This window comes from Anastrepha obliqua, chromosome 1, assembly GCF_027943255.1.
Source record: "Anastrepha obliqua isolate idAnaObli1 chromosome 1, idAnaObli1_1.0, whole genome shotgun sequence".
NCBI lineage: Eukaryota > Metazoa > Arthropoda > Insecta > Diptera > Tephritidae > Anastrepha > Anastrepha obliqua.
In genome coordinates this window covers 41,160,060-41,176,387 of record NC_072892.1, presented here as the reverse complement: position 1 = coordinate 41,176,387, position 16,328 = coordinate 41,160,060, and the positions used below count along the sequence as shown (strand labels likewise).

The following is a 16,328-nucleotide window of genomic DNA, read 5'->3' as shown; positions in this document are numbered from 1 at the left end:
TCAATACATAGAACAGATTGGACCCAATCGCTTTTTTCCAAACATCTTGAACTCGGTGCCATCAGTGGAATAATAACAAGTATTAAAATATCCACAATCATTCCTGGTTTCTTATTTACTGCATTATGTCAATATCCCTGCAAAGCTCATAGACATAAAAATTTCATAGTCTGGCGATATTCATCTTCAACAAGACATAAATGTCCGAAAATCTATCGAAAATCTTTAAAAAGGCGATAATCTTTCTTTGAAATACTTTAAAGATTACTTATGAGTCGTGGAGGGAATAAGATATTGAATAGCAAGCAGTAGCGAAGGGCAATCAATATCCCCATTTACCACGTTAATCACAAAAGGCAGCGAGAGCATAGTCTAGGGGCTTTAGCTTAGCTAAAAGGGGAAGGAATTTATAGGGATAGATGGGAACTAAGAACATATGAAGTAGTAAGAAATGTGCTTTATTTAAGAACTACCGATAATAATGTCAGCCTTGAAATGCAGCAGAAAATCTCTCTTCCCAACAAGTGATACTCTGGCCTAAATGTGCAATTGAGCAGTAAAGCCCCCTTTCGAAGAACACAATCGAAATCACACTTTATAAGGCTCTCATCTTGTCCGTCAATAAGCGGGGCGCGGAAGTTTAGACGATGAAACTATTCGTCTCTTTGAGTGTTCGAAAGAAAGATTATGGGGAAGATTTTCGGACCTTTGCATGTTGGCGGCCACGAATAACGCAGATGATGGAACAAGGATCTGTATGAGCTTTACGTCGACATACATAGATATAGACCGTTGAATAAAGATCCAATGACTTTGCTATCCATGTCATGGCGTCCGAATTGTTGCAAATCCTCCAGCTCTAAAGGTATTCGATACGGTACTTACTGATGGTAGCCGAGGAAGAGGAAATCGTCCTTCGGGTTGGGAGGATTAGATGGCAACTTGAGAATAAAACTAATTCGCTTTTATTTTGACAAAAATTCAACGAAACTTCGCGAGTTTTTTGCACAAAATAACATATTATAAATCTATGAAATCATTCAATAAAATTTAAATTTGCTGCAATAACCTGCTTGTTCCCTGTCTGGAAACGATTGCTTGCCCGAATCAAATGCTCCTTATTCTTCTCTTATTGAACATAGCGGTATTAACTGCAGACTTCAGAGAAAATTGGTGTTATGAGGTGCTTATTGATCTCACGCTCAACCCCACCCCATACGTAGTGATCCAATGGATTAAGTTTTGCGAAGTTAGACGGCCATAAATTCGGTTGTATGCGATCATGGAAATTGCCGTCATCCCATCTTGTATCGCCATCGCTTTGTGTGAAGGATTACAGTCTTGCTTATGGATGTTTGGGCTGTCACCGCGTACACGATCAATCCAGGGTTTCACTACTGTCTCTAGAGCCTCGATATATGCAGCAGAATTCACTCAAAATCGCTGAGTAAAGAAGTGGTTGCTTGAAACTTTGTGGGCATGACAGCAGGAACTTTTGTAGAATCGGAACATAGCCATCTAACATTATGGTAGTTTCTGTCGCTGGTCTTTTGGCCTTGGTCAACATTTTTTTCGTCAACAAAAAAAACCATAAAATCTCAGCCGCTTCAGGGAGTTTAATTTGGTTTAGAAGGCGATTTAATCGGATGTTCTCGTATTGTTCTCGTATTGGCTCCGAGAAAAACATTGAGCTCCCTCGCAAGGGCCCTCATTGATTTTGAAGGGTTCTCATCCAAGATCGCTTGCACGTATTTTTCCCGTTTTCCAACAGATTCTGCACTGCCGCCTGATGCATCCAATTCCCGGCGCACCGTATGAACGAATGAATGGGCGCACTTAAGAAAATTAGAGATTTCTAAATCTGTGCGATTTGCAAATATAAGGACGATAACTGCATATATCTTCATTTCTTGAGTTAAGTTGCAGTCATCCATGTCTTAAATCCGAACAAAACCACCATAGTCTTATTTACGAGAAAACCGAAATTGGATGGACTCAGTCTTCCAACACTGAAAGGTGTGGCACTTGGTCTTTCCGATGAAGTTAAATATATAGGAGTAATCTTGGATAAGAAGCTGACTTGGGAGACACACATTTCACTGAAGGATTTTTCAGCAATGCCGCAGAGACTTTGGGTCTGAAATCTGCTGTGGTCCCGTAGATATACACAACACTTATTAAACCAATCATCGCTTACGCCTCTGTGGTCTGGTGGCGACGAGCTATACAAAGAAGCGTATGTTTATGCATTACAGGTGCCATGAGTACAACCTTTGGCGATGCGCTAAATGCTATGTTTGATTTGCTCCCCTTGGATCTTAAGATAGACTCCATAAATAAGATTTCTGGCACCAAGATGGAACTTCGGGACAGAGAGAAATCTTTAAGTTGCTATCTGAGCAGTATCCACTGTTTTTGGCACCTAAAGACCACCTGATACCCACAGTTTCATTAGGAAGGAAATTTGATGTCAGATTGCTCACGCAATGGAGAAATCCAGAATGCAGGCAGGCAGGTTTGACGGATATTTTCTTTAGCGATGGGTCCAAGAATGAAATAAGGTCTGGAGCCGGATGGTACTTAAATCACTATACTATAGGGGAAATGGCAATTGTTTTCCAAACGGAAATTTTTGCCATCCTGAAATTAGCCGAATGGATAATCGAGAGGAGATGGAGCGGGAAACAGATTGGAGTCTTCAGTGACAGTGAGGCTGTACTGAAGACCCTGGAGAACGCGAAGCAAACCTCAAAGATTGTTCAAGAATGTAAGAAGAAGCTTAATTCCGCCGCTAGCAGAACAGGCTTGTACTTATTTGGATTACAGGACGCTCCGGCGTTCAAGAAAATAAAATTGCCGATGAATTGACCAACCGAACAGAAAACTGTCAAGCTTTCTACTAAAACTTGGAAGGAAAGACGCTCGGTTGATGGTCGGTATCATTACAGGACACAAACCCATGGGGTCAGCATAGGACCAGCATTGGAATCATTGAGAAACCAATGTGCCTGTCGTGCTTGGAGGAGGCGGATATCACTCAGCACTTTCTCTGTGAGTGTCCTGCCTTTGCTAGAGCACGGCTACGAGTTTTGGGTTCCGATATTGTGAGAATGAGTAATATTCGTTCTCTAAACTGGAGGATATTCACAGATTTGCCAAAGAATCTGGAAAATTCTAACAGCACTAACTACCTTTATCTCTGTCTCTATTCTTTCCTATCTCTTTCTCTGATACTTTTCTCCTTCCTTCCATGACTATCTACCCTCTTTCTAGAGCGCTAAATACAATTAGGAGCCACCAAATCTCCTGCTGCTCCTTGGCTCGACCTATTCAAATTTGAATTTGCAACTCAATTTCATCCATGTCTTATCTGAAAAAGAGCAAAAAGAAAAATAATAGTTTCACGAAATTCTAGCCATGCATATGCATGTCCTGAAATACCGTATGCACCCGTGGTAAATGTCCAATGATATTCCCTGGAACACGCTTGAGGAAGCTTTTACTCCAGGGTTATCTAAATGTTTTACTGATTTACTTCGACGGTCATTCGCATACTTAGATAAAACTGATTGATTTCGTATTTAAATTCATTCAAATAATTATTAGAATAAAGTCTTAAAATTTTGTTCAATTAATTCAGTTTTACTGTTACTTCACTTATTTTAATTTTATAAATATACTGTTATGTATGTATGTAAGTATGCAAAATGCATACATACATAGAATTTAACATATTAAGCAAATGCACAAAAAGTGCCACACAACCACTTTCGAGGCAAATTCAAAGAACACCTCCCAATCAACTTGTCAGCCACAACAGTTCATTCATCCGACACAGACACACCCGACTAAATTAAATCAATAAATTGTATTTAAATGAGCATACCAACGGGCATTGAAGCACATACGGTGGCGATACTGCAGTGGTATGCATAAATTGAGCAGAAAGTGTCCAATTGTCAGCGGCGCATCGGCTCATCGGGAGTCATCATCATTCCTACTTCGACTAAGTGACGTAAGTCGGGGGCGCGCCAGTACAGCAGCAATGCATCAAATACAGCAATACAGGGCATACATATCAGTATATATTTGTATATTTGCAAGTATGTATGTAGCCTTATATCAAATATCACTCCTCAGCACAGCCATGCATCCACATAGCTGGAGGCCAATAACTGATGGCAGCGACACTAATGAAATGTCTTCATCGGAAACAACTCTATTAAATGTGAAATGCTGCTGTTATCGCGCAAAATGGTCGCTAGTTGACTACTGTGACTTTGTTGTTGCGCATCTTGCTGTTGTTATTGGTGCTTCTGTTGCTGTTGCTGCTGCTTACCACAAGACACATTGATTGCATAGCAGCAGTTCACTTATATGTTGCTGGCTGAAGAAATCCACAGAGTTCCTAGGAAATTGAAATGAAAATCCAAATCAACAAGTAACTATTGTGTCTCTATTTGGACTAGCTACTACTGGCCAAGCTGACTCAACTAGCTGGCTCAAGTGGCTTTGGAATCGCTGAATCTCGTAGGATGCAAAGGAATTGCTGGAATGGAATTTGGTTGTATGTAGAGGGTTTGACTTGAATGCGGCTGCGGCAGTTCTTCACACACACACACAAACACATACTCATACACACAGACGCAGTAATCAAAAGGCGTTGAAGTACAAGCATACTTGCCACTTGCCATTTGCCACTTGCTGGTTGCTTTTCACACACACACATATGTACATACCTACATGCATATATACATACATACACACATGCGCACATGCAGTTGGGTATACTACTGCTTTTTTTATTTGCAAGAAATACATTTTTACCGATAGCTACTGTTTGCCTCTAAAACTGCTGCTGAGCTGGCTTAGCTCTAATAGCTTTTCGGAAACTGAGTTGATTTCGGTGTTGTAATTTTTTTTTTTTGTTTTTGCTTCTGTTTAATTTTTACCCTCACAAATATCTATGAATTTGAATGCAGTTAGTTTTTTGCTCCGCCTGCCTCAAAGACTGTTACTATTTCTGCATTGTTGCTGTTGTTGTTTGTCGCGCACTTGACACTGACGCTTTGCATTGGCATTGTTAGTCCATTTTCAACAGATTGATCTATATTCGTGACTGAATTAAGCAGATATTTGCGCTACCAACTTTTCAGGCAAGCGATAAAATTTTTGCTCCAAGTTTTTCAATTCTATTTTAATATTTCTTCTATTTCTACTTTTTGGCGTTCAGGTGCTTTGCTGCCACAATTTGTGTCACAAAACCAATGCTCTATACTTGTGTGCGAACGACTTGATAAAAGTTTGTTTTTTCGTTCAGGTTTTGTATGCAACATAAAATTTTCTCACAATTCTTACATTTTGTTGTTCTTTGCAACTCTTCTATGTACATATATGTATTTATGTATATATTTTTTGTGCTTATGGGCACAACTTAATACCCAGTATTTGTGTGCACTTAAAACACTTAGCAGACAAATGGTGCTCCAATAGCTTTATAGCCAAATTAAAAGCATTTTTACTTTCGATTCAATTGCATTTTGGTATTGGCATTTCGCAGCTGATTCCAAAACTCACTTAACAGTGAATTTAATAGGTCATTCCGCAAGTAATTCTTTAGCTGACTTTTTAGTCCAAAAAACCTTACGTGAAAGTTTCTGAACACCCATCAGGCTCACCCAAAGGCTCAAACTAAAAAGCTGCATGGGCTCAGTCATATTGCAGTTCAAGGCACTGTCTTGAAAGCCAAACGCATAATATGCACGAAAGTAAGAAATCGATTACGCGGAAGACCAAGTAAACAAAATGGAAGAACGCCACTCAATATAAAGTCAAATCCATCCAGTTGGAATTAGGTAGGTTGAAAATAGGTAGTAGAAATGGTTGAAGTACCAGTCTGGTACTCTCCAAGTAGTAATAAAGCGCCGTTTTGATACAATTATGAGACCTCCAACTGGCATCTATTCACATCCAACCAGAGCTGTTGATATAACGGAAAAGGTTGATGAGTGCTCCATTTTTTGACAGACTGGGGCAGTGCTTCACCCTAAGTCCCATCAACTTTCTCCGTTACATCAAAATCTAAAATTACATTTCCTCTAAATAGATACAGACATTTAAAAAAGTTACAATTCAGTTGTTCCACCCTGTATTATTAGCTATGCAGTTGGCCACATAATTAAGGCACTTAAAATTTAAATGCAACAACCTGTTTTCCGCTCCCATTCTCGCGCACTCGCATATTAAGCTCATTAAAGCTTAACTCACAAAGGAGGAAAAAATGGCAAATTTGAATTATTTGCTTTAATGCGACATGGTTTTGACACTTTCTGTAGGATTTTAAAAAATTTATTTCCACTTAAAATTGGTTGATTTTTTGTAATTCACACCTCTTATTTACTTTGACTTTTTCATGGCTTGTTTGTAATAATTTGTGCTTCTCACTTTTGCAGGCTCTCTCAGGTTTTCTTATGATGCTCACACAAAATGGTAAATTGCTGTACATTTCAGACAATGCAGCCGAATATTTGGGGCATTCAATGGTAAGTAGAAATCCAAGAAGAAATGATATTTGATTTAAGAGAATTTCAATACGAAATTTGGGTAATTAAAAATGAGAAAGAAAACAAAGTAAAAAGTTTGAAGTTTTATAAAAATTTGCCGAATTTTTTGCAAATTTTATACAATTTTCGAAACATTGCTTCACATTGTTGTTGTTGTAGTATGAGCTATATTTTTATAAGGAAATAGCCAAAACTTATCAATATGTGGTATACACTTTCTTTTGACGATAAGGTAGGTAACTACTATGTGGTACTTGTGAGTATTAAAAATCTTCTGGTGTCGTGAAAAAAGATGTCTGAGAGCGAGCAATACTACCCAGGCAGTCGCAAGCCTCCACAAAATGCATTTTTGCCAACAACAACTGTTTCTAAGCACGAGGGCCGCTACTTATATTATATTTTGAGATCGACAAGTAAAAATAAATATTTATAATTGGAAATGGCTTTATTGGTTTTCAAAACATGGTTTATGAACATCAATACAAATTTTTTAAATAATTAATAAATAGTAGTATTATGAAATATACTTTTAAATGCATTTGACCGAATTTCCGAAGCACTTTTTCCACTCCAGTTGAGGTGATTATAAAAAGTGCAACTTTGACACACTAATCGTATCTACCGGCGTCGAAGTACGTTGGCTTCAATTTTTATTTTGTATGTGCCGGAATGAAAATAAATCATTAGCTCTCAAATGAGGACAATACGGTGGACTACACAACAACTCAATATTTCGTATGCTCAAAATATCACTTGTTTTGAGCCGATATTAGAAAGCTTGCATCATCATAATGAAGAATGATTGTAGTTGTAGCAGCATAAAAATTCGCTATATATGTATGGGGAAGGATGCTGGTCTGTTATGAATTCAGGTCGTTTCAGTAAAGTAGAATCGACATGTATAAAAAAATGATTCCTCTTCTATGATTTGTTTCCATTTTTTTAATATTTCTGATAAAGGAAGCTGGTGTATCATTCAAAATAGTCTGCTCTACTTTGCTGTGATGGCACTGTAGCGACATTATTAATGATTATGAAAGAACAGACGACCACCAATTCAAGCAGGCGAACCACTTTTATTGGATATCTTTCAAATACCCACACAGTCGATCGTTGTTGAATTTCAGACTCAACTGTCACCTGTCAACTGTTCTGACCTCAAATATATTTTTTGTCATCATTTCTTTGCCCCAATCGACAAGCGAATTATTTTGTAGCAAATATTTTTTTAGGATTAAATTTTCATGTAATATTAATCATCATCTAGCTCACATGAATATTCAAGCATGTTACAATTTCACAATATCTCACTTTACGATCTTGCAACATCCGTTTATGTACTGCATCAAATTTTTTTGGCAGAACAACAGATTTTGAACGAATTTCACAAAATTTGTCCTGTAGAGATGTGATATCCCGACTAAATTCAAAAGCCAGTGAAACAATGTAGCTGGAAATAATGTTTCATAGTTAAATACCTAAAGCGAAAGCAAAATATCATTACATGAAAATATTCACGAATTTTTTCCCTTTCGCTGAACCTGTAAAGTTTCTGCAAGCTTGACAAATTTCAATCCTAGGCAAGACTTTCTGTGTACTATTACCGCTAAAAATGTCAAGCTTTAGGATAACAATTTTATATTTGCAATAATCACAGTGATGTTGTCATATCGCAAACTAAAATAGTCGCCTACACAACTGCTCTATGCGATGCATCACAGTCATATAAGATAATCAAATTACTATGAACCGAAAAAAAGAACAAAATTGTTTGCCTTATCGATATACTCGAGAAATTTAAATTGGAAAGTCAATTTGATTTTGATCACAACAAGGTAAATGTATTTTTTCAATTTCTCGAAACATTTTATTCCTGTGCTAAAATGCCTTAACCGTTTAAAAAGGCTGCATTGCTCTCAACTATGAATTGGAGTTAATGCAAATTGGAGGCATTGAATACCGCAAGACTGAGCAGTCTGAGAAACCTACTATGTATATATATGATAAGTATGCATTCCAATCTTTGATTTTGTTGGTTGATTTAATGTCAAGGAGGGCAAAACTGATTGTTGACTGTAAGGGCAGCCACTCTAAGTATTGGTACCTTTTTTGTATCTTTAAACTTAATATCAACATTGGATCCCGTTACATGGAAGAAAAAGAAGTGACTTTATTCTTAATTACTTTTTCGCTACTATTGTTAAAAAATATTGAAAAAATAGAAAAAGGATGGTTTTAAACAATGTACTATTCAGCTGCGTTCAATTTTTATTTTGATATTTTTCTGTGGTTAATTGGTGGTTAAATTTATTATAGGTGCTGGTCAATCTTCTGTATCCTTGTACATATGCATATGTGTGTAAATATTAGGGTGTCTCGCCAAAAAAAGTTAAGTTTTTTCTACCAGAATTATAAAATGTGTTATACTGTAAGACTTTCGCCAAATATTTCTGTAAAATAATAAAATTTACAGGAGCTGCCCCTCAAGAAATCGAGTTTATTTAATAAAATTAATATTAAAAAATGGTTAGCCAAAATCCCCTCAGAAGATAAAAGAGTACAATATTAAAAGGTCTGTATGAAAATCTTTATCAATTCCAACGAAATCAAAATAATGAAATCCTTGATACTGTTTTTAACTTTTTGCGGAAGACAGAATCAAGGAAAACTCGCGTAACTGAGCCAAATATTGAAAGGTTTAGATTTTTAATGTCGTTTTGGAAAGGTGTTTTCCACCTTTTCCTTTTCTACGAAAATTAAGCCATTCACGCCATAATTTCTATTTCGTTTGGAAGCACTTTCAAATCGATATAAATTTTAACACATTTTCTTAAATATATTCAAGAAATTCTTAAAATATAATAAATTTTGTAATATCGATTTTTTTTATTAATACAGGCACATTAACCTACTGTAAGGAATGCCCTTATTTAGCTAGAATCAATAAGCATTTTGTAAGCCTGCAGAAAGTCTCTAATGACATATTCACTAGCAAGCCTTTGACGTTCGGAAAAGCACAGTCCGCAAATTCGTTTGAGAAATGTTGTACATTTTCTCCACTGTACAGATTCTATTCCAAATTAACAAATTTTGGCAAGCTTATAGATAACAGTTACAATATAGAAGTTATACCGATTAGTTGGATATTGGTTGAACTTCAACTTAAATACTTTCTCATAAATTTATTTTCATCTTTGGCACAGCCCTTCTCGGCCCGATGGGAGTAGTACCGAAAGTTTTAATCGCATTTTTCTTGAAACACTCCAAGTTGGCTGTACTCATAACTCGCAATTTTAACGATACATTTACAATTAGATTAAGTATGGAAGTATGGATGAATTTTTTTTTTATATACTACACAAATTATTATAATTTTTATTTATTTATTCTGAGCATTTTAAAATGCGCCGGTTTTGCAAATAAAAAAAAAATAATTGGTGACTCCGAACGGCAGATATTTTTATGAGGAGCTTTTTCATGGCAGAAATAAATCGTATAAGAAAAGTTACTTTTAAACTACTTTGACAAAAAAAAACAAAAAAAAAAACGTATACAGCTTAATGTGCAATTAAAGAAGTCAGCTCCATTTGCTACTTTGGTTTCCTTATATCTTCAAGCGATGGCTCAAAAGAAGATTTAACCAGCCGCATATATAAAGCAAATCCCGCCTTTGGCTGTCTTCAAGCAACCCTGTGTGTTCAATTTCGAATTTCAAGTGTACCCTACTGTATGGGTGTGAGACATGGAATCTTGCAGCCACAAACTTACAGAGATTATAAGTTTTTGTTAACCATTGCCTCCGCATAGTATTTCGCGTCTTCTGGCCCAACACAAAACCTAAGGGTTAGCACAAACAAAACTCAAATACGAACGGAAATACTCAAGAGTAAGTGGTGGTAGCTTCGTCACGTTTTAAGAAGAGAGCCGAACGACATCATCCGGGACTGAGTCGATTGGAACCCCCAAGGAAGTCGACGCATAGTCAGACCAACAACCTGGAGAAGAGCCTTAAAAACAGAAGCGAATGTAGGAAGCTTGTTGTGGACCCCTTTGTTCCTCACGGAACCATAGGAGCTTCGATATATACATATACTTATATTTATAGAATATATATTACATGTACAGCAAATTGCCTTAGTCAAAATAGTGCACAGCTTTTTATACATAAAACGTTTTCTTTCCTTTTATAAAAAAGCTTTAAAATGCACATTAATAAAAACAACCCTAGTATGTCCGTACATATATATATTTGCTCATTTATACATTTTCATATACATATGTGTATGTGTATGTGTGTATGGTCATGTCTGCACTTGTGAAAGGCATGTCAAACGTCGGTGTCAACATTTAATCTGATGAGTTTCAAAAAAATACATACCAATATACATTTTGTTTAAGTTTTTTGAAAGTCTTTAGCTTTTAAGCATTTTGAATTTTTGTTTTTTTGTTTTGTTTTTGTTTTTGCTTTTACTGAGTACAAAAATTGCAACCTTTTGGTGAATTCAACGAAAACTGCAGCGGAAAACCTATAAGTGACAGCGAAAAATCAAAGCACCAACAGCAGCCGAGAACCAACAGCTGCCACAACAACTATCATCAGCAAAGGCACAAGCAACAACAACAGTTTACAAGCTACTTAAGCTAAACATACATTTTAAAAACTGCGCACCAGTGCTTTTTGGTGATCACCACTTTTTAAGCCACATTACAACCATTACCACCAGCAGCATTCGCAGCAGTGGCAGCATTACATACAGTCGAAATCACAGCAGTGGCAATAACAACAACATCGCAACAGTTGAGTTGCTGCTGTGTAATGTTACAAAAAAGTGATGCTAATCTTTGACAACTGACGACGGATTTAACATTACAACGCGCATGTCACAGGTTGTTTGCTCTGCGAGCCGTCAGTTGTAAAAACAACAACAGCAACACACAAAAAAATTTCACAAAAACTGCAAAAGCAGTCAAACCGAACAGAGCAGTAGCCGCATGAGTATTAAGTGGCACAGAGTTGCAATTATTTGGACTGGCAGCAGCTGTATGTAGTTGCAACTCACTTGTGGTTGCTCCCAAGCGTTGTTTACTGAGGTTTGATTAATTTTCGGTGGCAAACTGAGCTGTTAGCTGCTGCGTCTTAAGACAAACCGAAAAGTAACAAACTTAGGTTTTGATACAAAAATTGTTCTTGTACTACTACTAAAAGCGCCATTTTTGTTGTTGAGCGCAAACATTTCAATTTTTTAACTTCAATTTCTATTTTTATTATTTTTAAATTTTTTAATTTTTTCTCAAATATTTCTTTTTCGCCTCCCTTCATGTTGGTTTTTCCTCGGTATTTTCAATTTTTTTGTTTTTTCTACGACGGTATTTTATTTTTTTCCAGCACTCTACTCACTTGCCTATTTCATTTTTTCCCCATTGGCAAACCCATGTTGTTGTCAGTCATCACGCGCAACATGGGCGCATGCGCAAAAAAATGTACAGACTATTAAATGCTGGTACACAACAGTTTTGCGCCAACTGTGTGCACTGAGAAAACGGTTGATAAAATAATAATAATTCCAAGTCATGTGTTTTACAATTTAATCTGGCTTAGTGGAATTGTTTGCTTAACTTTGTTTGGAAAAACTTAGCTGCTAGCAGCCATTTGCACTGGCTGGTGCACTTTCACTTTATACAAACAGCGGATTGCATGAACTCTATAGAGGTTGGTAAGTTGGCTAGAATTTCTTTGTCAGCAAGTCAAAAACTAACTTTCAAACGAGACTTTATGCATTTAGACTTTGGTAACTTCACATTTAAGTGGCCAGCACAACTGAGTATTTGAGTTTATTCTCAAGGTTAGCTATTCACTATTTGACTGGATAGCAAATTTTAGAGAGAATCCCAAGCTTAATCGATTTTAAGGTCACTTAAAAAGAAATTCTCATCTGTTCACTTGCCACCAAGTCAGAAATTGGTATGTTCTTAAAGTGGTGTTGTGAAAATAAAAAAAGGTTGATTTTTAAGTTTATACACTATTCTAGTTTGTCGGCCCCTGCCGAATAATAGGATTTGTCCTAGTCTGAAATATAGCCATTCGTTTCTTCAGTCACCTCCTCGTTTGAATAGAATCTTTCCTTCAGCAATTTCTTCAAATTGGAGTCCGAGAGATCCGAGAAAGCCAAATTTGGGGAATGGACGGGATGTGAAACGAATTGGAACCCTATTTCCATTAATTTCGCGACTACAACTGCTGAAGCGTTAGCTGGTGCGCTGTAGTGATGGGTAAGGAAAGTCACTCGACTTCCTCGATTCAAACGAATGCCAAACACAAACTAATAGACCAATCTGGCTGAAACTTGGCTTGTGTTTGCAACTAATTAAAAACAACTTCGATACGCGCCAGTAGTGCCATATATCTGACTTTGCGCGGACTTTTCAAACGAGCATCGTATGCCAACATCAGAGTAGAAAAGGTTTTTCATGAATCAATGGAAATTTAAGAGAAACTGACTCTCTATAACCAAATTCTTTAATCTTATATTGAAGGTATTGGCTCAAGCTGCAGAATTAAAGTTAAACGGTTATAAGACCATTCAATTTCTGCTACGGGAGTTGATACTTTTTATTTATGACCCCCCAATGGAAAAGTGAAGGACATTGGCGGTTGAAAATATATTTTTTTTATTCCTTGATAATATATATTTTTAGTTGCCATTATCAACAAGAACTTAGAAATACTATAAAAATAAATTTTTTGCTTCGAGTCGGAGCATAGGGCGGTAAACCGGAAACAAAGGCTCTGCACCGATTTCCATCAGCCACTAAATGTCTGATTTCATTCCAGAAGGCGGTAAAAATTCTTTCAAGTCCACTACGCCAGCTTTCCTGTTACAAGTTTTTTCCTAAATGCGCGGGGCCCAAAACAATGTAACACTTTGCAAATCCCATACACTCCGTAGACAATCTAACTTTCATACATATGGTGCAATGGCTACATATTATATATGCATATACATACATATATGTATGCGTTTACCCAATTAATTTGATTTTAAATCATATCTAACTACAGGCTAACATTTAATCAAGCAATTTCATTATGTCCAATGAATATGAAAAATTTGACAAACTATTAGTTATGCGCGCATGACTGGGAGCGTTGATTTGAAGTAAAAAATATAGCTCCACACACATACATACGAGTGCAAAACTAAGAATGTGGAAATTAAAAAGAGTGATACACCTAAAATCGTATGCACTCAAGTGCCTACAAATCACTTCAAACACCTCTTAGCTGGCTACAGCTTCGGCGACTCCTTAGAAAAAAATCCCATTAATACTCTCGAAAGCGGCTGAAATGTCGAAACTTCAATTAGTCAGCGTCGACAGGCGTGTAAACGGTAGTCTTAAAGTAACAACAGTTTGGCAGACAAGACTTTGATTACCCAGCAGCTTTGCATTTGCATTCTCTAAAGACGTGTGTGTGTATGTGTAGATCAATCGATCGTCAGAACGCGCACTCAGCCCATTTTTGCATATTTCAATATATTTCTTGCAATGAAAATTAACAAAAAAATAGGAATTATGATATGAACTCCACCCGCCCAGCTTAAATTAAAATGCTATGACTTTTCCATTCAATTTAGTATAAAATATGTATGTATATGCGGTATATTTCTTACTTCATGCGCCACAACGAAATCGACAAGAAAACTAAAAAAAATGGGTGGCGTTTGGTGGGTGTGTCGGTTAATTGCCAGAAGCTGCGCTAAGTGGTAATTTATGCGCGCTTGCGCATTACACACGCACACATCTACATGCAGACAATCTTACATGCTTAGATGTTTGCTCGTTTTAGAAATGTGGCATTCCATTGCTCAAAGACCCTGCAGTTCAAATGATTTTCTATGCTTTATATTGCATTCGATATTAATGTGAATTTATTTGTATATTTGCCCCGTCGGCTTTTGCTTGCAGAATTTGACTTTTGACACCTTCTTTTATTAGTTGCTGACGCATGCCCGTCACTCATGCTGCGCTCCACAAGCAAATACAGTTAGTTATTCGGACAGGCAGCTAGCCAGCGTGCCACCAGCGGGTAATTGAAGGTGGCTTTTGGCCGACGGATATCATGTCTGGTAATGGGCAAATGCTGATACTCAGTCTGATTTTTTTGCCCAAATTTTGATTGTTTTAATGCCACTTTTTATATAGCGCTTTTTGCCAATTATCAATTATTATTACCTTTATTTATCCGTGTTGTTTAATCGATATACCTTTTTTTGTTATTTCCATCCTTCAAGTAATAAAGCGTAATACCCAATTGACTGTTCGTTGCTTGCAAATGTCGACTCGGATTTTGATTAATCATCATTAAAGGTTGTTATGGTTCTTTTTTGTTACTTAAATTAAGTTGTGGATTTTTTTCTTTAATTTATTTTATTTTTATTATTCCATTTAAATTTTCTATAGGAGCAGCTCAACATTCGGATACGTACGGGTATCACTTTAAGCGATGGTAGGTCATTATGTCAGAGATCTTTGACTTGAACCCAGACTTCAATTGAGCCTTCACGATTAGCTTAAGATGAAGGTATATGGGCATAGGACTGCAGCAATAGGGCTCAATGCAGAAGGTGGTCTACATTAACCACTTTGAAATGTAGAGTAGCCAAATAACATAAATTTTGCCCCGATCTAAATGCCCGTTATGCACACAAAAGTATAAATTTCTTAAACTTTCATTATCAGTTTAGAACTAGCAATTCAAGTATTTTTTTGTTATATTTTAATAATAAATATTTTACAAATTAAAATGAGCGCACAATTCACAAAATTAAAATTAATTATTATGAAAAGTAAAATATATGGAATGAAAAAGTATAAAACCAATATTATTCTAAAAGTATTCTTTCTAATTGGCGTGATAGCCGCTTTACGCGCCAGTCTCGAGCTAGCCGGTTCCAGTTGGATACGCCAAGTCCTACTCCGCCTGATCTTTCCAACGCAAAAGAGGACTTTCTCTTCATCTGCTACCACCAGCTGGTACAGCATCGATTACTTTCAAAGTCGGAGCGTTTGTACCCATTCGGACGATATGACTCAACTAATATAGTCCCTGGATCTTTATTCACTGCGCTATATCTCTATCGTCGCAAAGTTCATACAACTCATTGTTCCATCGTCTGCGATATTCGCCATTGCCAACGTGCAAAGGTCCAAAAATCTTCCGCAAAATCTTTCTCTCAAACACTCCAAGCGTCGCTTCATCGGATGTTATCATCGTCCACGCTTCTGCGCCATACGTTAGGACGGGCATGATGAGAGTCTTATAGAGTGTTAGTTTTTTTCGTCGAGAGAGGACTTTACTACTCAATTGCCTACTTAGTCGAAAGTAGCACTTGTTGGTAAGAGAGATTCTTCGTTAGAATTCAAGACCGACATTGTTATAGGTGTTAATGCTGGTTCCTAAATAAACGAGATCTTTTACAACCTCGAAATTTTAACTGTCAACAGTGACGTGGGTGCCGATACGCGAGTGCGCCGACTGTTTGTTTGAAGACAGGAGGTACTTCGTTTTGTCCTCGTTCATCACCAGATCCATTCGCTTTGCCTCTTTATCCTGTTTGGAGAAGGCAGAACTAACAGCGCGGTTAAGACCCATGATGTCAATATCATCGGCATGCGCCAACAATTGTACGCTCGTATAAAATGTTGTGCCTGAGCGATTAAGATCTGCGGTTCGTACGATCTTTCCGAACATCAGGTTAAAGGAGT

General features: G+C 37.0%; 1 protein-coding gene across 1 annotated transcript in view; it reads left to right on the top strand.

Annotated features, from left to right (window-relative positions):
• LOC129248976 (uncharacterized) overlaps positions 1–16,328 on the top strand; it is a 108,896-nt gene that overhangs the window by 46,273 nt on the left and 46,295 nt on the right. Inside the window, exon 4 of the mRNA XM_054888605.1 lies at positions 6,453–6,542. Within this exon, the coding sequence (XP_054744580.1) occupies positions 6,453–6,542 (90 nt within the window). The remainder of the gene's footprint in view (positions 1–6,452; positions 6,543–16,328) is intronic.